This window comes from Lepidochelys kempii, chromosome 7, assembly GCF_965140265.1.
Source record: "Lepidochelys kempii isolate rLepKem1 chromosome 7, rLepKem1.hap2, whole genome shotgun sequence".
Classification (NCBI taxonomy): domain Eukaryota; kingdom Metazoa; phylum Chordata; order Testudines; family Cheloniidae; genus Lepidochelys; species Lepidochelys kempii.
The window spans coordinates 126532487-126555383 of record NC_133262.1 but is presented as its reverse complement, the minus strand read 5'-3'; the positions used below and the strand labels follow the sequence as shown (position 1 = coordinate 126555383).

The following is a 22897-nucleotide window of genomic DNA, read 5'->3' as shown; positions in this document are numbered from 1 at the left end:
TAAGTCACTAGCACCAGATTGTACTCACCCAAGAGTTCTGAAGGAATTCAAAGATGAAATTGCAGAACTACGAAGTGTAGTATGTAACCTATCATTTAAATCAACTGTTGTACCAGATAGCTAACATGACACCAATTTTTAAAAAATGGCTCCAGAGGTGGTCCTGGCAGTTACAGGCCAGTAAGCCAAAATTCAGTACCAGGTAAATTGATTGAAACTATAGTAAAGAACAGAGTGGAATCAGACACATAGATGAACAGGATTTGTTGGGAAAGAATCAACATAGCTTTTGTAAAGGGAAATCGTGCCTCAGCCAATCTATTAGAATTATCTGAGGGGGTCAACAAACATGTGGACAAGGAAAGGAGTACTTGTGGCACCTTAGAGACTAACCAATTTATTTGAGCATAAGCTTTCGTGAGCTACAGCTCACTTCATCGGATGCATACTGTGGAAACTGCAGAAGACATTATTTACACAGAGACCATGAAACAATACCTCCTCCCACCCCACTCTCCTGCTGGTAATAGCTTATCTAAAGTGATCACTCTCCTTACAATGTGTATGATAATCAAGTTGGGTCATTTCCAGCACAAATCCAGGTTTTCTCACCTCCCCTCCCTTTTTTCCAAAAACCACACACACAAACTCACTCTCCTGCTGGTAATAGCTTATCCAAAGTGACCACTCTCCTTACAATGTGTATGAAAATCAAGGTGGGCCATTTCCAGCACAAATCCAGGTTTTCTCACCCCCCACCCCTCCACACACACACTCACTCTCCTGCTAGTAATAGCTCATCCAAACTGACCATTCTCCTTACAATGTGTATGATAATCAAGGTGGGCCATTTCCAGCACAAATCCAGGGTTTAACAAGAACGTCTGGGGGAGGGGGGTGTAGGAAAAAACAAGGGGAAATAGGCTACCTTGCATAATGACTTAGCCACTCACAGTCTCTATTTAAGCCTAAATTAATAGTATCCAATTTGCAAATGAATTCCAATTCAGCAGTTTCTCGCTGGAGTCTGGATTTGAAGTTTTTTTGTTTTAAGATAGCGACCTTCATGTCTGTAATTGCGTGACCAGAGAGACTGAAGTGTTCTCCGACTGGTTTATGAATGTTGTAATTCTTGACATCTGATTTGTGTCCATTTATTCTTTTACGTAGAGACTGTCCAGTTTGACCAATATACATGGCAGAGGGGCATTGCTGGCACATGATGGCATATATCACATTGGTGGATGTGCAGGTGAACGAGCCTCTGATAGTGTGGCTGATGTTATTAGGCCCTGTGATGGTGTCCCCTGAGTAGATATGTGGGCACAGTTGGCAACGGGCTTTGTTGCAAGGATAGGTTCCTGGGTTAGTGGTTCTGTTGTGTGGTATGTGGTTGTTGGTGAGTATTTGCTTCAGGTGGGGGGGCTGTCTGTAGGCAAGGACTGGCCTGTCTCCCAAGATTTGTGAGAGTGTTGGGTCATCCTTCAGGATAGGTTGTAGATCCTTAATAATGCGTTGGAGGGGTTTTAGTTGGGGGCTGAAGGTGACGGCTAGTGGTGTTCTGTTATTTTCTTCGTTAGAAAATCTATGTTAGAAAATCTATGGTGACAGGACAAGGGTGATCCAGTGGAAACAGTCTACTTAGACTTTCAGAAAGCCTTTGACAAGGTCCCTCAGCAAAGGCTCTTAAGCAAAGTAAGCCATCATGGGATAAGAAGGAAGGTACTCTCATGGATTAGTAACTGGTTAAAACACAGGAAACAAAGGGTCGGAATAAATGGTCAGTTTTCAGAATGGAAAGAGGTAAATAGTGATGTCCCCCAGGGATCTGTACGTGGACCAGTGCTGTTCAACGTATTCATAAATTATCTGGAAAAAGGCGTAAACAGTGAGGTGACAAGTTTGCCAATGATACAAAATTACTCAAGATAATGCGAAGAGTTACAAAGGGATCTCACAAAACTGGGTGACTGGGCAACAAAATGGTAGATGAAATTTAGTGTTGATAAATGCAAAGTAATGTACACTGGGAAACGTAATCCCAACTATACATACAAAATGGTGGGGTTTAAGTTAGCTGTTACCACTCAAAAAAAAAAAAAAAAAAAAAGGAGTTCTTGGAGTCATCATGGATAGTTCTCTGAAAACATCTGCTTAGTGTGCAGCAGCACTCAAAAAAGCAAACAGGATGCTAGGAATCATTAGGAATGGGATAGACAATAAGAGAGAATATATCATACTGTCACTATATAAATCCATGGTATCACCACACTTTGAATACTTGCAGTTCTGGTCACCCCAGCTCATAAAAAGATACATTAGAAATGAAAAAGGTACAGAGAAGGGCAACAAAAATGATAAGGGGTATGGAGCAGCTTCCACACAAGAACAGATTAAAAAGCTTGGAAAAGAGATGACTAAGGGGGAGATATGACAGAGCTCTATAAAATCATGAATGATGTGGAGAAAGTGAACCGGGAAGTGTGATTTACACCTTCACATAACACAAGAACTAGGGTCATTCAATGACATTAATAGGCAGCAGGTTTAAAACAAAACATAAGGAAGTACTTCTTCACACAATGCACAGTCAATCTGTGGAACATGTTGTCAGGTGATGTGCTAAAGGCCAGAAGTATAACTGAGTTCAAAAAAGAATTAAATAAGTTCATGGAGGATAGGTCCATCAATGGCTATTATCCAAGATTGGCAGGGATGCAACTCTATGCTCTGGGTGTCCCTAAACCTCTGACGGCGTGATGTTGGGATTGGAGACAGGACAGATCACTTGATGATTGCCTTGTTCTGTTCATTCCCTCTGAAGCATCTGGCATTGAGCACTGTCAGAAAACAGGATACTGTGGTATATGGACCATTGGTCTGACCATTCCTATGTTATTTTACGTACACACACATACACACTTTACAGAAATCAATTTTTATTTTAAGCATTTTTCTCAATTTTCTCCATTTAAATTCGCACAGTTGTGGAAAATTATAGGGTTGTGGTCAGACAATGACAGCAGTGTGATGTTGCACTCCATATGTTTTATGGAAATATGCTTATGAGTGTGAATATGATGTAACTGGAATATACTTTATGCAAAAGGTCTCTTGTAAGGTATCATAACAAAGGTTATAACCTACTGAATATATTCCTCCTATTTGAATTCTTGTATCTGAAGCTAGAAATATGAAGTATAACTCTGAAGTCCTACTGTAGTTACGCAAAGCGAGGGCCATTAATAGTGGTTTAGAATCTTGATAGCTCCCATTGACTAGGACAATTGGTTGTAAATGGTTTATTTACCTGCAAACCTTCCTGTGTAGGTAGGCCACCCCAGGAAGAATGGAGACTAGGGGTCTTACAGTGACATGTGACCATGTCACATGATACTGGAATCTACCTTAATCCTAGTACTTTTCCATTGATGAGGCGGGGGTGGGGACAAGCAGACAAAAGATTTTCGCCTTGTGCAAAAGCTTTAAAAGGGGGTGGAGCAGGACAAAGGAGGCTGCCAGTCATGAGAAAACTCCTGCTTACCACCTGAGATGTCTGCTGGATCCAACAAAGACTGTACCAGGGGAAAGGGACTGGGCCCAGACTAGGAAGGGCTCTAGTCTGTGAAAAAGGCTTATTGGAACATCTTTGAGGGTGAGATATTACCTATAATCAGTTTCTTAATGTATTAGGCTTAGACTTGCGAGTTTGTTTTATTTTGCTTTGGTGACTTACTTTGTTCTGACTGTTATTACTTGAAAACACTTAAATCCTACTTTTTATACTTAATAAAATCACTTTTGTTTATTAGTAAACCCAGAGTAAGTGATTAATACAAACAGCTGTGCATATCTCTCTATCAGTTTTCAGAGTAACAGCCGTGTTAGTCTGTATTCGCAAAAAGAAAAGGAGTACTTGTGGCACCTTAGAGACTAACCAATTTATTTGAGCATGAGCTTTCGTGAGCTACAGCTCACTTCATCGGATGCATGCCGTGGAAACTGCAGCAGACTTTATTTATACACAGAGAATATGAAAAAATACCTCCTCCCACCCCACTGTCCTGCTGGTGGTGCTGCTGTCCAGCAGGACAGTGGGGTGGGAGGAGGTATTTTTTCATATTCTCTGTGTATAAATAAAGTCTGCTGCAGTTTCCATGGCATGCATCCGATGAAGTGAGCTGTAGCTCACGAAAGCTCATGCTCAAATAAATTGGTTAGTCTCTAAGGTGCCACAAGTACTCCTTTTCTCTCTATCAGTGTTATAGAGGGTGGACAATTTATGAATTTACCCTGTATAAGCTTTATACAGAGTAAAATGGACTAGTGTGTCTGGGTCAACAAGGTGGGGTTCTGGAGTCCCAAGCTGGCAGGGAAAATGGGCTCAGAGGTAATTTCAGCACATCAGGTGACAGACCCAAGGGGAGCTCTGTGACCAATCCTGTCACAAGCAGATCTTGAGATTCAAAAAGTTCAAGCTTTATAACCATTAAAACACACATTGTCAACATCACGTGTCAAAACATACAAAGTAAATAGCTTCAAATCAAACTCTTAAATAGCACTTTACTTTGCCTATCTGTAAATGTCCATTATTATCAATGGAAATATTTTTCATCAGCTTGTGTGTATATGGTGCAAAATGGATCTTTGCTGATATTGAATAATAAAAATCTAATCCTTTCAAGGATAATTATAACACTACTCCTAATTATAATACTATTATAATACTACTCCTTGAATCCAAGCCCTGCATTCCTGTATTGTGATGTGAAATACATGCCTAGAACTGGAGCCTCAGAACCTCCCCAACAGACCTCCACAATTAATAGTGTTCAAGCTGCTCTGGAGGGCTCTCTCTTGTAGAGGTTCCTTGTCTCCAGTGCTGCTCAAAGCCTTCAGGCATGTGTGGGAGAGATTATCCAAGCCCAATATGGGGACTTACAAAGAAGGTACTACATGAGCTCCACAGCACAACCTGAGCCCTGCAAACCCTGTGTGGCAATGACAGGAGAGGGTGCTACCCAAGCTACTTGCAAACTTGTCTGAGGATTGGGGAGGAAGGAATGGTGGAAATTGTTACCTGAGCTGGCAGCTTGTCCTCACATTCATTCCAAACTGTACCTTGTACCTGAGAGTCTGAGAGCATATTCCATCACCCTGGCTCTGTAAGATAGTCACCTGAGGGAAGGGGCTATGTGTCAAGAAGCCAAATAGAAGGGAAGTTAAACAGCATGGGTTACCCAACCAGTCCTCAACAAGATAATCCTTTAATTAGTAGAAACCTCCTACCAACAGTGCCAGTTATTGTAGCACATGTACCTAACCCCCCCTAACCAAGTTAGCCACTGTGACCAAAGAAATACCCACCCAAACATGCCAGCGACACCCTCAACCAGTTAGAGAATCCCTAAAATCTCTCTTAACTCTTATACATGATTCTAATCCAGTCATAGTCAAGACACCTTCAATATTATTATCAGTTATTTGCTTCCAGTAGTGCTTTCCAGTGCTTCCCAAACATGGTCCTTGCTATGAAGAAATATACAGAGAAATGGACACAGGGTACAGGAAAGCACCTGAAGTGGAACATGGCTACCTCTTGGCAGATACCCAAAAAACCAAACAAGCACTGTGTTAACTACATAGATATTCCTTAGTACTCACAATGTTGCTATAGTCAGCAGGTTAATTTCTTGTAGGAGTGATGGTAGAAGTGGGTGTTCAGGAAGGAGTTGAACAGGGAGAGGGTGATGACCTAATGGATGAGCTTAGGGAGGGTGTTTCATGTGTATAGGAATGCCTAGAGACCCCCATTGAAGAACCTTTCCCACTATCCCCAAGAGAAAGGTTAGACAAAGGCTGCAATGTGACACTCACGTAACACCTCCCCAGTTAATCCAAAATCTAAAGGGTACAGCTACGCTAGAATGTGACGGTGACAGGTAAAACCTGTTATCAGAAAGGATACTTGCTGCCTGGCACCATTGTTTAGAGACAAGAGTGGTGCCCCAATGATATAACCAGGGTTTCCGCTTCTTGGCAAGGTATACGAAGGAGTCCTGCTCTGCTGAGAGGCAAGCAGAAGAGAAAAGCAGGAGAGAAGGAAAGAAAATGTTACAAAGGGAAGTGACACCATCAGCACCAGGTAGCTCAGACCTTCATTCAGCACAACTGATCAAATTCAGCCATGGGATAAACAGGAAAACTCTTTTTCGGACAAGGGAGTCAAACCTACTCATGGCAAGGCTGAGTGTGACTAAAGCTTTTTTTTTAATCACCCTATTAAAAGTCTCATTAAAAACAATACCCCAACCTCGGTCTATCTCAGAATCCTCTTCCATACTTACCAGCACCTCTGCAACCCAGGAGCTGGCAAGCCAAACTGCAGCGTGCCCTGACATTTGGATACCCATGCCCCAGAGACAGTTCCTGAAGCATCAGACTCCCACTGCCTAAGATTTTTCTGCAACTAAGGGTACTAGAGCCTGAGGAATTCTATAATCACACTTATGATCCATGTTACACTGTCTCCATAGGGAGTTAGGTGGTTCTCCAGAAATGAACTTACTTACTTGTAACCCATTTTCTTTGAGATGGATGCTACATATTCAACTCATTGGAATGCTCCGAGTGGTGCGACCTAAACTGTAAAATTTTACTGCGGTAGCCATTGGAGCAGCCACATGCCTCCCTTGCCTCCCTCCCCCTCCCAAACTCTGGACATTCCAGGGCAAGGCTTAAAAAGGAGTGTGGCATTCCACTGCCTCAGTGCCTTCCCCCGTGACTCCAAGCCCTTTGGTAAGTAAGGCTCTGAAGCAATGGGGAAAGGGAGGCATGAGTAAGACTATGCAGAGTCCATCTCAAAGAACCTTGGTCATACATAAGTAACCGTCGTTTCTTCCTTTGAGTGTCTTCTGCATATTCCCACTCATGGGATATATTAATAAGCAGTACTTTGACCCGGGATGGTAGGACGCAGAGTTCTAGTTAAACAGGGAATGCAGGACTGCCCTACCAAACTTTGCCTCCAATCTAGATTCCAAGTCTAAAGAGTAATGTGTAGTAAAAATGTGGACAGTATCCCAAGTTGTTGCTCTACTTGTTTCTAAGAAAGGAATATGTCTAGGGAAAGCCATGCAAGTTGACTTTGATCTAGTTGAATGAGTTTTGATGCCTTGAGGAAAGGATAATCCCTTCAATTGCATGCTCTGGATGTCCCTATGCGCTGATTGCCAAAAGCTGGGACTGGATGAGAGGCGATGGATCACTCAATAATTGCCCTATTCTGTTCATTCCCTCTCAAGCATCTGACATTAGCCACTGTCAGAAGACAGGATACTGGGCTTAGATGGACCATTCTGACCCAGTATGGACATCCTTATGTTCTTATTAATCTTATAAATTGAGGATAAGAACATAAATACCTAACCTAACCCACCTAGAATCTGTACAGAAATGGCTTTACCCTTGTTTTTTGGTCCCTAAGCTATAAACAGCCTAGAACACTGTCTAAATTGTTTAGTCCTGTCCAACACCATGTCTACATTTACAAGCTTACAGGATCACAGCTGTATCGATACAGTTGTGCTGCTGTAAGAGCACTCGTGTAGCTGCATTATGCCGACAGGAGAGACCTCTCCCATTGACGTAATAAAACCAGTTCGATGAGCAGTGGTAGCTATGTCAGTGGGAGAGCATCTCCTGCCAACATAGAGCTGTGCACATAAGCACTTTTGCTGGCAAAACGTATGTCGCTCAGGAGTGTGTTTTTTTTCAAACCTCTGAGCAACAAACGTTTTGCCAACATAAGTGCTAGTGTAGACATGGCCTAAGTAAAAAGATAATGCTCTCCTTATAAACTAATGTGTGTAATTTAACTTCCCCAACATGAGTATGGAGTTTGGGGGAAAAAATGGTAAAACTATAGATTGTTCTATGTCAAAATCGGAGACTATTTTTGGTAAAAACTTTGAATGAGTGCGAAGAACCATTTTATCCTTATGAAACACACTGAACGGTGGATCAGCATTCATGCATGCAATTGACTTATGCTCCTGGCAGAAGGGATTACTAAAACAGAGTTTTTACAGATAGGTTAAATAGAGACTAGCTCCCTAGAGCAGGGGAGGTGCCGCCTGGGGGGCCACATCTGGGCATAGAAATTGTATGGCAGGCCATGAATGCTCACAAAATTGGGGGGTTGGGGTGCGGGAGTCAGTGACAGCTCCGGCTGGGAGTGTGGGCTCTGGGGTGGGGCCAGAAATGAAAGTTCAAGGAGCGGGAGGGGGCTCCAAGAGGTAGCAGGGGTGCTGTGGGGGAGGGGGAGGGCTCCGGCTGGGGGGTAGAGTCTATGGGGTGGGACTGGGGATGAGGGGATGGGGGTGAAGTAGGGTGCTCTGGGCTGGGACCAAGGGGTTTGGAGGGCAGAAGGGGGATCAGGGGTGCAGGCTCCACGCGGCACTTTCCTCAAGCAGCTCCTGGATGCAGCGGCATGTCCACCTTCTGGATCCTACACAGAGGCGCAGCCAGGCAGCTTGGTGTGCTGCCCCATCCACAGATGTCGCCCCTGCAGCTCCCATAGTTCCCAGCCAATGGGAGCTGCGGGCGCGGTGTTTGGGGCAGGGGCAGCGTCAGCATTCAGAGTCCCCTGGCTGCCCGTACGCATAGGAGCCAGAGGGGAGACATGCTGCTGCTTCTGGGAGGCGCACGGAGCCACAGCATGTGCGGAGTGGGGCAAGCCCTGGATCCCGCTCCCCAGCAGGAGGTTCAGGGCCGGATTTAAACGTCTGAAGGGCCGGATGCGGGCCCTGGCTGTAGTTTGCCCACCCCGACCTAGAGGTTCAAAGGGAGAATCATAGAATCATAGAATATCAGGGTTGGAAGGGACCTCAGAAGGTCATCTCGTCCAACCCCTCGCTCAAAGCAGGACCAATCCCCAATTAAATCATCCCAGCCAGGGCTTTGTCAAGCCTGACCTTAAAAACTTCTAAGGAAGGAGATTCTACCACCTCCCTAGGTAACGCATTCCAGTGTTTCACCACCCTCTTAGTGAAAAAGTTTTTCCTAATATCCAACCTAAACCTCCCCCACTGCAACTTGAGACCATTACTCCTTGTCCTGTCCTCTTCTACCACTGAGAATAGTCTAGAACCATCCTCTCTGGAACCACCTCTCAGGTAGTTGAAAGCAGCTATCAAATTCCCCCTCATTCTTCTCTTCTGCAGACTAAACAATCCCAGTTCCCTCAGCCTCTCCTCATGTCATGTGTTCCAGACCCCTAATCATTTTTGTTGCCCTTCGCTGGACTCTCTCCAATTTATCCACATCCTTCTTGTAGTGTGGGGCCCAAAACTGGACACAGTACTCCAGATGAGGCCTCACCAATGTCGAATAGAGGGGGACGATCACGTCCCTCGATCTGCTCGCTATGCCCCTACTTATACATCCCAAAATGCCCTTTTCTGAGAATTGTAACGAAGTGAAGGAGATGAAGGTGGCATATTACCTTAGATATGTGTGTAATGGGAACTGAATGTGGCCTCTTCCCTGTATTAAAGAAACTTAAAGATCTAGCACAATGGTTCCCAAACTTGTTCTGCCACTTGTGCAGGGAAAGCCCCTGGTGGGCTGGGCCAGTTTGTTTACCTGCCGTGTCTGCAGGTTCAGCCGATCGCGGCTCCCAGTGGCCACGGTTCGCTGCTCCAGGCCAATGGGAGCTGCTGGAAGCAGCGGCCAGTACGTCCCTTGGTCTCATTATTTATGCTAGTATTACATTCAGATCCTAGAAGGGCACAGGAATTCTTATTGGAGTATACAAATTATTAAGGCCTTTCAAAAACCTCTACATTTCATCATTAGTAAAAACTGATTTTCCCTCTACAGATACATGATATGGCTGAGAGATTAACCTTAACTGAAGATAATGAAAGAGGTGTCTTCTTAAGATAATTATATATTAGCATTAATTGTAATTGGTGCCATATAAGGATCCAAATTATACATGGAAATCCACAATAGAAACCTATTCCATTTGAGACTGTAGCACATCCATGTGAATTCCTTTCTAGAAAAATAACAGTACATTGTGTACTTCTAATGAAAGGCTTTCTTCTAGCACCTCTGAAAGTCTATTCCTCATGCAGTCAAGAGAAGGGACTGAAAGTTCAGATGATAGACCTTCCCTGTTTATTGCATTAACAAGTCTAGTATCAGTGATAAAGATTCCACTAATCCTTGTGACAGATGTACCAAAGCCGGCTACCACTGCTGTCTGGGTCATGCTGGTGCTATTCAAATCACCCTGGTTTTGTCCTGTCTTCTCATTTATCACTCTCTGAATGAGGGGAAATGAGGAAAAAGCATTCCTTAGGCCTGACCCCCCTGTATTAGAAAAGGGTTCAATACTGATTCCTTGTTTCTGCCTGCCCTAGAACAATAGCTCTGATATTTCCTGTTGCTGCGGAATGCAAACAAGTCTATTATTGGGCTCCCCCCATAAACAGAAGGCGTGAATCACTACTTCTTCCTTCAAGAACCATTTGTGGATCTGACCTGATGATCTACTCAGATGATTTGCAAGAGTGTTCTGTTCTCCTGCCATGTGAATTGCTACTGGATTCATATCATGTTCTACAGAGTCCTTACAAATACTCTTGGCCTCCCTGCATAATTCCACAGAGTGAATCGCTTGTTTAGATAATATAACGCTGTCCTAGTGTAGGTTACTACCTCAACTGCTTTGTTTTTTATTTGAAGTAGAAAAGACCTGAGAGCTAATCTGATTGCTCTCAGTTCTAAAATATTCATTGTTCAGATGGGATCCCCATCCTGAGGTAGGTGCATCGGTAATCAGTGTAACTGATGTTATGGGGGACAGAAAAGTGTACACTTCACTGCATTTTGATTGTCTGTTCATCCCATTAATGACATTAGCACGTGTTGTGGAATTAATATTTTTCAATGCACATCATCTACACTGGTTCACAGTTCTTTGATAACCAGTGCTGAAGATCTCTCATCTGAAGATGAACATAAAGAGTCACTGCTGTGGTTAACGCCAATAGACCCAGTAACTGAAGGGTTGTCTTGGTAACTGGAAGAGGAGATATGTTTATTTTGATATATCTCACCTCTGGGAGAAAATCTCCCCCCCCAGATAAAAGCAAGATTGCTCCTATAAAGAGTCCTTTGAGTAGGGTTTCGACATGACTTTTCCCAATTTATCTGTAATCCCAGATTGACAAACAGTGAACATATCTGATATACATGTAGTAAGATCCCTTCCTTGGATGATACTTTTATTAACCAGTTGTCTAGGTATGGATATACATACATCCACTGCCTTCTTAAGTATGCTCCTACACTAGACAGGCATTTTGTAAACACCCAAAGTGCTGTGGACAACCTGGAAGGGAAGACCTTGTACTGAAAATGGTCCTCTTCAACAACAAACCACTGACATGGTCTTATAGAATGAAATGTGGAAGTATGCGTCTTTTAAATCCACAGCTGCAAACCAACCCTGGAGTGAAAGAGTATTACATAAATTAGAGGCAGCATGTAGAAACATAATTTCTTTATATAAGTGTTTAATCTACTTAAAACCAAAATAGGATGAAGGCCCTCCACCTTTTTTTGGGATTAGAAAATAACGTGAGTAAAAACCCCTTCCCTCTATGATCTCATGGAATTACCTGTATTGTACTTAACTGGAGCAGAGACTGAACCTTCATTTTTGAACAAATTGAGATGACTTTGATCTCAGCCCAGATATGAAGCAGGTGGATTGTTGTGAGAAAAGGTTTTGAATTGAATTATGCACATGCATGAAATAACTTCTAAAATCCATCTGTTTGATGTTATTAACTCCCATTGGTAATTAAAAATGGACTGCTGGACCCCAAACTATGGATAAACCATGTCCAGGTGGACTGTCTTGAAGCTCTGTGTCCTTATGTCAAATCTGATGTCTTAGATGAACTGTAGAGAACAAAGATGAAACATTCCCTTTGTTATTGTGAGACTTAAATTTCTTTCTCTGTTGTAGTTGGTGATGTGGGGAATAATATTGAGGTTGGAAAGGATATGCCCTTTTCTGAGAATTGTAACGAAGTGAAGGAGATGAAGGTGACGTATTACCTTAGATACGTGTGTAATGGGAACTGAATGTGGCCTCTTCCCTGTATTAAAGAAACTTAAAGATCTAGCACAATGGTTCCCAAACTTGTTCTGCTGCTTGTGCAGGGAAAACCCCTGGCAGGCTGGGCCAGTTTGTTTACCTGCCGTGTCTGCAGGTTCAGCCGATCGCGGCTCCCAGTGGCCGTGGTTCGCTGCTCCAGGCCAATGGGAGCTGCTGGAAGCAGCGGCCAGTAGGTCCCTTGGCCGTGCCGCTTCCAGCAGCTCCCATTGGCCTGGAGCAGTGAACCGTGGCCACTGGGAGCCGCGATTGGCTGAACCTGCGGATGCGGCCAGTAAACAAACCGGCCCAGCTGGCCAGGGGCTTTCCCTGCACAAACGGCAGAACAAGTTTGGGAACCACTGATCTAGCAAAAAATCTTATATTTTTTATCTTAGAATCATAGAATCATAGAATATCAGGGTTGGAAGGGACCCCAGAAGGTCATCTAGTCCAACCCCCTGCTCGAAGCAGGACCAATTCCCAGTTAAATCATCCCAGTCAGGGCTTTGTCAAGCCTGACCTTAAAAACCTCTAAGGAAGGAGATTCTACCACCTCCCTAGGTAACGCATTCCAGTGTTTCACCACCCTCTTAGTGAAAAAGTTTTTCCTAATATCCAATCTAAACCTCCCCCACTGCAACTTGAGACCATTACTCCTCGTTCTGTCATCTGCTACCATTGAGAACAGTCTAGAGCCATCCTCTTTGGAACCCCCTTTCAGGTAGTTGAAAGCAGCTATCAAATCCCCCCTCATTCTTCTCTTCTGCAGGCTAAACAATCCCAGCTCCCTCAGCCTCTCCTCATAACTCATGTGTTCCAGTCCCCTAATCATTTTTGTTGCCCTTCGCTGGACTCTCTCCAATTTATCCACATCCTTCTTGAAGTGTGGGGCCCAAAACTGGACACAGTACTCCAGATGAGGCCTCACCAATGTCGAATAGAGGGGAACGATCAAGTCCCTCGATCTGCTCGCTATGCCCCTACTTATACATCCCAAAATGCCATTGGCCTTCTTGGCAACAAGGGCACACTGCTGACTCATATCCAGCTTCTCGTCCACTGTCACCCCTAGGTCCTTTTCTGCAGAACTGCTGCCTAGCCATTCGGTCCCTAGTCTGTAGCTGTGCATTGGGTTCTTCCGTTCTTCCGTCTTCTCTAATACCTCATCAGTCTGAATAATAAACAGGCCTTCTCCTTCAAATGGATGGTCCTCAATCCTCATTTTTGTCTCATGAGGGAATCCCATTGGTCTTCATAGTGTGTGTCTCCTTAGTGAGACAGCCAAAGCTATTGACCTTGCTGAAGTATCTGGAGGGGTCAAAAGCTGCTTTCAATTGTTGCTTGACAACACTCAGTTCTTCAGTCAAAACAGCATTTGACAATGCACTTCCAGAGGAACACAAACTTAAGAAAAGAGGACATTTTGCTCAAGAGAGGGTATTGGCACCCAGCCACAACAGCTTCATAGCTGGACATGAGAATGTTTAATGCAGCGGAATATATATTTTTCTTCCTAACATAGGCAGCCTCTTCCCTTCCTCATCTGGTGAAATAAAGTGAACTTGGGCACCTTTTGATCTGTGAAGTACCACTTCGGAGGCTGAATGGTCTGAATATTCCAGACGCCTTTGCTTGCTGAAGCAGCTATCCCTCTAACAAGAGAAGTGTGACTCATTGACTAGCCGCTGCCCCAAAGACACTGAAGATAGGATTCAATGATTCCACCACAAAAACAGAAAGAATATCTAACATCTTTGACATTCTCGATATTAACTCATAAAAGGCTACAGCATCTTCAGATGGTGATGATACTGAGATGTCCCCACATTTTCATCCAGAGAAGATACATCCCTTAATTCTGAATCAGACTCTCCCAGCTCCAGTTCCTCCTCACTGAATATTTCACCTATTTCCATAGGTGACTTGTTCTGAGTAAGCTGCACTGGTTGGTCCTATCCTTTGGATATAATAACTGAATGTCCTCCTGATACTGTCTTGCTGAAGGTCGGAACTCATCCCTTCCTAGTCCAACCCCCTGCTCAAAGCAGGACCAATCCGATGCCACTCGGGCCAAAACCTTACTGATGGATCTGGTTTGAAATCTCTCTGGGCCTGCAGATCCAGAAGGCCAGCACTGAACTGATTATAAGAAGTTTTCCCTTATTCTGATCTGTGATCCACCTCCTCTACTGGCCCCAATCCATTTGCAACTCAGATGGGACATAACAATCTCCTGGAAAAGGAGAGTGGAGAGAAGTTCTTCTCCATGAATGCCAAAAGGGCTTTGTAGGATGCAGCAGCAGAGAGCTCCTGACCCTTTCCAGTTCTTGGCTGACTCTCAGAGAAGCAGTCAGCCTGACTGGTTGTAGTAAAACACCTGATGTGTTCTGAGATACAGTAACTGGCTCAATTGTCAGTATAGCCATAGACAGATCTGCCTGATGAAGTGAGCTGTAGCTCACAAAAGCTTATGCTCAAATAAATTTGTTAGTCTCTAAGGTGCCACAAGTACTCCTTTTCTTTTTGCTCTAACACTGTTGTATACAGGCTGTTGTAGCCATGTCAGTCCCAGGATATTAGAGAGACAATGTGAATGAAGCAATATCCTTTATTGGACCAACTTCTCTTGGTGAGAGAAACACGCTTTTGAGCTACGCAGAGCTCTTCCTGAGGTCTGGGAAAGGCACTCAGAGTGTCACAGCTAAATACAAGGTCAAACAGATAGAATCAGAGAATCATAGAATATCAGGGTTGGAAGGGACCTCAGGAGGTCATCTAGTCCAACGCCCTGCTCAAAGCAGGACCAATCCCCAATTAAATCATCGCAGCCAGGGCTTTGTCAAGCCTGACCTTAAAAACTTCTAAGGAAGGAGATTCCACCCCCTCCCTAGGTAACGCATTCCAGTGTTTCACCACCCTCCTAGTGAAAAAGTTTTTCCTAATATCCAACCTAAATCTCCCCAACTGCAACTTGAGACCATTACTCCTTGTTCTGTCATCTGCTACCACTGAGAACAGTCTAGAGCCATCCTCTTTGGAACCCCCTTTCAGCTAGTTGAAAGCAGCCATCAAATCTCCCCTCATTCTTCTCTTCCGTAGACTAAACATCCCCAGTTCCCTCAGCCTCTCCTCATAACTCATGTGTTCCAGTCCCCTAATCATTTTTGTTGCCCTCCGCTGGACTCTTTCCAATTTTTCCACATCCTTCTTGTAGTGTGGGGCCCAAAACTGGATGTAGTACTCCAGATGAGGCCTCACCAGTGTCGAATACAGGGGAACAATCACGTCCCTTGATCTGCTGGCAATGCCCCTACATATACATCCCAAAATGCCATTGGCCTTCTTGGCAACAAGGGCACACTGTTGACTCATATCCAGCTTCTCGTCCACTATAACCCCTAGGTCCTTTTCCGCAGAACTGCTGCCTAGCCATTCGGTCCCTAGTCTGTAGCGGTGCATTGGATTCTTCCATCCTAAGTGCAGGACTCTGCACTTGTCCTTGTTGAACCTCATCAGATTTCTTTTGGCCCAATCCTCCAATTTGTTTAGGTCCCTCTGTATCCTATCCCTACCCCCCAGTATATCTATCTCTCCTCCCAGTTTAGTGTCATTTGCAAACTTGCTGAGGGTGCAATCCACACCATCCTCCAGATCATTTATGAGGATATTGAACAAAACCGGCCCCAGGACCGACCCTTGGGGCACTCCACTTGATACCGGCTGCCAACTAGACATGGAGCCATTTATCACTACCCGTTGAGCCCGACAATCTAGCCAGCTTTCTATCCACCTTCTAGTCCATTCATCCAGGCCATACTTCTTTAACTTGCTGGCAAGAATACTGTGGGAGACAGTGTCAAAAGCTTTGCTAAAGTCAAGGAACAACACATCCACTTCTTTCCCTTTATCCACAGAACCAGTTATCTCATCATAGAAGGCAATTAGACTAGCCAGGCATGAGTTGCCCTTGGTGAATCCATGCTGAAAGTTCCTGATCACTTTCTTCTCCTCCAATTGATTCCTTGAGGACCTGCTCCATGATTTTTCCAGGGACTGAGGTGAGGCTGACTGGCCTGTAGTTCCCAGGATACTCCTTCTTCCCTTTTTTAAAGATGGGCACTACATGAGCCTTTTTCCAGTGGTCTGGGACTTCCCCCGATCGCCATGAGTTTTCAAAGATAACGGCCAATGGCTCTGCAATCACAACCCGCCAATTCCTTTAGCACTCTCAGATGCAACACATCCAGCCCCATGGACTTGTGCTCATCCAGCTTTTCTAAATAGTCCCGAACCACTTATTTGTCCACGGAGGGCTGGTCACCTCCTCCCCATGCTGTGCTGCCCAGTGCAGTAGTCTGGGAGCTGACCTTGTTCGTGAAGACAGAGGCAAAAAAAGCATTGAGTACATTAGCTTTTTCCACATCCTCTGTCACTAGGTTGCCTCCCTCATTCAGTAAGGGACCCACACTTTCCTTGACTTTCTTCTTGTTGCTAACGTACCTGAAGAAACCCTTCTTGTTACTCTTAACATCTTTTGCTAGCTGCAACTCCAGGTGTGATTTGGCCTTCCTGATTTCACTCCTGCATGCCTGAGCAATATTTTTATACTCATCCCTGGTCATTTGTCCAATCTTCCACTTCTTGTAAGCTTCTTTTTTGTATTTAAGATCAGCAAGGATTTCACTGTTAAGCCAAGCTGGTCGCCTGCCATATTTACTATTCTTTCTACACATCGGGATGGTTTGTGCCTGTAACCTCAATAAGGATTCTTTAAAATACAGCCAGCTCTCCTGGACTCCTTTCTCCCTCATGTTATTCTCCCAGGGGATCTTGCCCATCAGTTCCCTGAGGGAGTCAAAGTCTGCTTTTCTGAAGTCCAGGGTCCGTATTCTGCTGCTTTCCTTTCTTTCTTGTGTCAGGATCCTGAACTTGACCATCTCATGGTCACTGCCTCCCAGGTTCCCATCCACTTTTGCTTCCCCTACTAATTCTTCCCGGTTTGTGAGCAGCAGGTCAAGAAGAGCTCTGCCCCTCGTTGGTTCCTCCAGCACTTGCACCAGGAAATTGTCCCCTACATTTTCCAAAAACTTCCTGGATTGTCTGTTCATCGCTGTATTGCTCTCCCAGCAGATATCAGGATGACTGAAGTCTCCCATGAGAACCAGGGAGTGCGATCTAGTAACTTCTGCGAGTTGCCGGAAGAAAGCCTCATCCACCTCATTCCCCTGGTCCGCTGGTCTATAGTAGACTCCTACCACGACATCACCCTTGTTGCTCACACTTCTAAACTTAATCCAGAGACTCTCAGGTTTTTCTGCAGTTTCATACTTGAGCTCTGAGCAGTCATACTACTCTCTTTCATACAATGCAACTTCCCCACCTTTTCTTTCTTTCTCTGTTGAACACCTTCCTGTCCTTCCTGAACACCTTATATCCATCCATGACAGTACTCCAGTCATGTGAGTTATCCCACCAAGTCTCTGTTATTCCAATCACATCATAATTCCTTGACTTTGCCAGGACTTCCAGTACTCCCTGCTTGTTTCCCAGGCTTTGTGCATTTGTGTATAGGCACTTGAGATAACCCGCTGACTGCCCCTCTTTCTCAGTATGAGGCAGAATCCCTCCCCTCTCACGTGCTCCTGCTCGTGCTTCCTCCTGGTATCCCACTCCTTCCCCCGGTGAACCTAGTTTAAAGCCCTCCTCACTAGGTTAGCCAGCCTGCTTGCGAAGATGCTCTTCTCTCTCTTCGTTAGGTGGAGCCCGTCTCTGCCTAGCACTCCTCCTTCTTGGAACACCATCCCATGGTCAAAGAATCCAAAGCCTTCTCTCCGACACCACCTGCGTAGCCATTCGTTGACTTCCACGATTCGACGGTCTCTACCCAGGCCTTTTCCTTCCATGGGGAGGATGGACGAGAACACCACTTGCGCCTCAAACTTCTTTATCCATCTTCCCAGAGCCACGTAGTCTGCAGTGATCCGCTCAAGGTCATTCATAGTTTAACATAAGTAGTTAGCACATATTCTATGGGACCATTCAAGGTGAAGTGACTAAATAACATCCCTGTTGTCACATGACTACAAGAGGGGTTGTTTGTAATTAGTCATAAATCCAGTGTCTGTATTTAAGATCATGACTTTTAGTGTCTAGCAAAGTTATGAATTTAAGCTCCCAGGCTTGTCTTTTGAAAGTGTTGTGCAGGTTTTCTGTGAGGATCAAGACTGATAGGTCAGATATAGAGTGATCACTTTGTTGAATGTGTTCAGCCATAGGTGATGTGGTATCGTTGTCTATTATTTTCCTGTGTGAGTTCATTCAAGAGCGTAGTGATTGTCTGCTTTCACCCACATAGTTACTGGGTCATTTAGTGCACTGGATGAGGTACCCCCCAAGTTGTGATAGGCATGTGTAAGACCCACAGATCTTGAAAGCTGTGTTGTGGGGGGTGTTGATCATTGTAGCAATGGAGCTATGTCAGAAGGTTTTGCATCTGTTGTTCTGGCAGCGTCTGGTGCTGCTTTGAGTTAATGTGTCCTGATCTGTGGGGAGCTTGCTTCTGTTGAGCTAGGAGAGGTTGCGGGGAGGTTGTCTGTAGGCCAGAAAAGGGGGTTCCAGAAAGATTTCTTTCAGGGTGGAAAGAAACCATCGAGTATGGCTTTTAGTTTGATGATAGTTCATATGGGATCCAGTGTGAGGTGATAGGTGACAACGAGGGTGTGTGGTCAGAGCGGGTTTTATTTTTGTATTTAAAAAGGTTCTCTTGGGGTATTTGGGTGGCCCATTCTATGATGCGATCTACTTCTCTGGGAGTGTCCTTGTTTGGTGAAGGCAGTTTTGAGTGTTTTAAGGTGTATATCTTGGACTTGTTCCTCAGACAATATTATATGGTATCTGAGTGGCTGGCTGTAGATAACAGATTTCTTGGTGTGTTGGTTGGTTACTGGATCTATGAAGATAGGTGTGGTGATCTGTGGGTTCCTTGTATATAGTGATCTGTAGGGTGAAGCTGATTATGGTGTAAAGGAAGTTGATGCTAGTGTGGGAATGTTCCAGAGAGAGTTTGATGGATGGGTGGTGGTGGTTGAAGTTGTGGTGGAAATCTATGAGGGAGTTTAAGCCATCTGTTCAGAGGATAAAAATATAATTGATGTATCTCAGGTATAGCATTGGTTCTGTGATGCATTTGTCCAGTGGTGCAGTCCTAGGACTACAAGGGTGAAAACGGGCCACTTCACCTTTTTTGGTCCCTTAGAAAATGGGCTAACTACTTATGTTAAACTATCTATTTGACCTTGTATTTAGCTGTGACACTCTGAGTACCTTTCCTAGTCCTCAAGAAGAGCTCTGTGTAGCTCAAAAGCTTGTCTCTCTCACCAACAGAAGTTGGTCCAGAAAAAAAGATATTACTTCGCACTGCTTGTGTCTTTACTGCTTAATGGTAATACTATGCAGAGCAGTGCTAGTTAACAAATCCTCCTCAGTTCTCTGAATTGGCTCCATAGATCTCACCCTTCTGACAGGCTCCTCTAGATCCAATCTTGTTGGATCCATAGAGGAATGGCTCCTAGCTCTACACTGAAAGCTTAAATCAGAGCCTGGCTCCATAATGAGATTCTGTCCTGGTATGTCCTCCTCTCTCAGATTGGCAATTTGTAATAAAGCCGACACTGAGGAGGGCTGCAAATTTTTCCCCAGTACTGCAGCTGAGTCTCTCTGAAATGGGACAGCTCTGGAAACAGTTTGTCACTGATCCAGACCATTTTTCAGATCCTGATAACTCTCTTGGATATCGTGCCTGACATAGAAGCTGAATCTCACTTCTTCCCTGCAGAGCTGGCGGGAGGCAGAGGTGGGGCTGAAGCCGGTCTCTGAAAACAAGCTGCCACTGTCAGTGCTTCCTGCAATAAAATTGCCTGGAGCAGGTTTTGTCTCTCTTTGCCCTTGTGATAAATGATGAGAAGTTTGGACATTTAGAGGGAGAATGCCCTTCCCCCAAACATGCCAAACATCTGGGATATGTGCCCAATGCTAGGAATATACCTGGGCAGCACCAGATGCATCTTTTGAATCCAGGCTTTCTTAGCCTTCTGATCTGTCATGTTATCCTTTATGTAACCCTGTGAACGTATATACCAACTAACCTATACAAACTGCCTATTCACTTATAGGATCTGAAAGGATCCTATAGCAACAATGTAACCATCCAGCTGGCCACAGCTGAAGGCAATGAGGCAACAGAGCACCATGCTCCTTTTAAACCCTTGCCCTAGAACGTTTGGAATTCGTGGGGGAGGGAAAGAAGGGGAACGAGCAAGGGAGGCGCATGGATGCTCCAATGGCTACTTCTAGTAGAAGTTTACCGTTCAGGCTACTCTGGTCAGAGCATTCCCATGAGTGGGAATATGCAGAGGATACTCAAAGGAAGAACTCACCCTTGCCCTTCCACAGCCCTGAAGTTTTGGGTCACTGATATTCTCCCCCTCAAAACACACACTTATTACATTGTCCTTACTGGAGAGGGGTTTTGGGGATTACCTCAACAAGCTTCTGTTGTTCTGAGTCAACCAAACAACCTCACCACACCTCCCACGTTACACTATAGCCATTTGGTGTGAGAGTGGGCCTCTCCAGCACTAACTCACAGACAGATTTAATATTTCCTAGCTTTGTCCTCCAGCCTTAGAACCTAAGGAGTTGGAAAAGGTCACTGACCCTTCAGGGCAATTCCCATCCCCAACTGCCAGGGCACAGGTCAAGTAGCACCTGGAAAGGACATCAGCAGCTTTGCTCAGAACAAGTGAAATACAGCACTGCCTCCTATCCTCTCTTTACATAACATGCATGGGACAAAAATATTGACCCTGATCTCTTCCCTCCCCTCCCACAGAGACCATGCAAGAGCAGGACACCAACCCCCTCCAACCTTGCACAAGACCAGGGCACCTCTCCCTACCTTGAGGACCTACCCGAGACCAAACCATGGACCCCAATACTCCACAGGACCCATATAAGACTGGGACATTGACCCCTGATCCCTCAGGATCCACGTGCTCTCGTGGTACTAACCAGATCTCCTCACCCAAGGACTCAAATGAAGTCAGGGCACTAACCCCAGCCTTTGCAAGAATCCATGTGAGACTAGGGCACTGACCCAGAACTGCAGTGTGAACCGCTGCTGCAGAGAGTTTCCAGAGACACTGGTCACTTTCAGCTGGACAGAGACATTCTGGATTCCATGGGTCCCATTGAACTCTATTTCATAGATCACCTGCAAGTCCAACACAGAGGACAGTCAGAGAAAGGACGAGGACCTGGGGTCTTAACTCCAGCCCTGCACTGCATCAATGATGGTGGAAGGGTGGTTCAGGTACCTCAGAAACAACATTGTGACAGGTGTTGCCATCCATCTGGGGAGCTCCAGGCTGTGTGACAGGAGTGATTCTCACCTGGAGGCAGCAAAAATAAAAAATCAGTTAATCCAGTAAAGAGTGGAGTGTGCCCATCCATCCCTGATGTGGAGGTTACTTACCGTAACTGGAGGTTCTTCGAGATATGTGGTCCCTATCTGTATTACCATGGGCCAGAGTCCGGAAATTCTTCAAAAGGAGTATTCATTAACATGCGCAGTAGCTCCCCTTTTACTCCTGACTGAGGGTATAAGAGTCAATGCAAGTCAACACTTCTCCAGTTCCGCTTCTTATTGCAAATCCAACAGGATCTGAAGCAGATGGGGAGGGAGGGCAAGTAGTGAAATACGGCTAGGGCCCACACATCTCAGAGAACCTCCAGTAACAGTAAGTAACCTCCACTTCTTTTTCAAGTGATGGTACCTATGTGTATTCCATACCTGGGTGATTGGCAAGCAGTGTTCAGGCTGCAGGAGAGTGCGAGGAAGCTGGCAGCAAAGATATTTGCAATACTGCCATTCCTACCACTGCATCCACAGCTGATGCCTGACCTCGAGCGTAGTATGTTGCAAACATGTGGACAGAACTCCAAGTTGCTGCCCTGTCCTGCAGTGGGACATCAGATAGGGATGCTATACAGGCAGGAATTCTTGCTATTTTGTAGCACTCTAAAGATTCATCCCAAAACCCACTTAGAAATTCTCTGGGAGCATACGGCTTGCCTACACAAACTTTCTGCTATGGCAGTAAAAAATCTCTGAGATTTTTAATGGATTTGCTTCTTTGAAGATAGAACACCAGGGTGCACTGGCTGTCAAGGGAATGAATCTCTTCTCTTCCCATCTCGTTTAATAGCCATTGATGGCCCTATCCTCCATTAATTTAGTAGTTCTTTTTTGAACCCTGTTTTAGTCTTGGCCCTTTTCCACTTTCCACACACCAGAAAGAGAGTCAAGCAACTTCTGAATTAGAAACACACAGGGATTGAAAATATTACTAGAGATTAGCTGAAGTTGAGAGAACAAGTTTTCCCCAACTCCTCAATATGGGGCTGATGTCTGGAGTTCAGATAATATTCAAATGCAGAACAAAGACCCCAAGGTATTGATGCTAGCCTTTGGGGAAAAAACAAACAAACAAACACTGGGTGGGTTTTCATAGATTCCAAGATTAGAAGGGACCAACCACTGTGACCATCTAGTATGATCTCTGTTATAACACAGGCCCCAGAATTTACCTGAAATAATTCCTGTTTATACTAGAGAATCTTTTAGAAAAAGGTCCAATCTTGATTTTAAAAATGACC

General features: G+C 44.7%; 1 protein-coding gene across 1 annotated transcript in view; it reads right to left on the bottom strand.

The window, feature by feature from the left end:
* TCTN3 (tectonic family member 3) overlaps positions 1-22897 on the bottom strand; it is a 60116-nt gene that overhangs the window by 9069 nt on the left and 28150 nt on the right. Inside the window, exons 8-11 of the mRNA XM_073354693.1 lie at positions 21556-21630; positions 21336-21452; positions 5972-6067; positions 5084-5181 (exon numbers count right to left, since the gene is read on the bottom strand). Of these exons, the coding sequence (XP_073210794.1) occupies positions 5084-5181; positions 5972-6067; positions 21336-21452; positions 21556-21630 (386 nt within the window). The remainder of the gene's footprint in view (positions 1-5083; positions 5182-5971; positions 6068-21335; positions 21453-21555; positions 21631-22897) is intronic.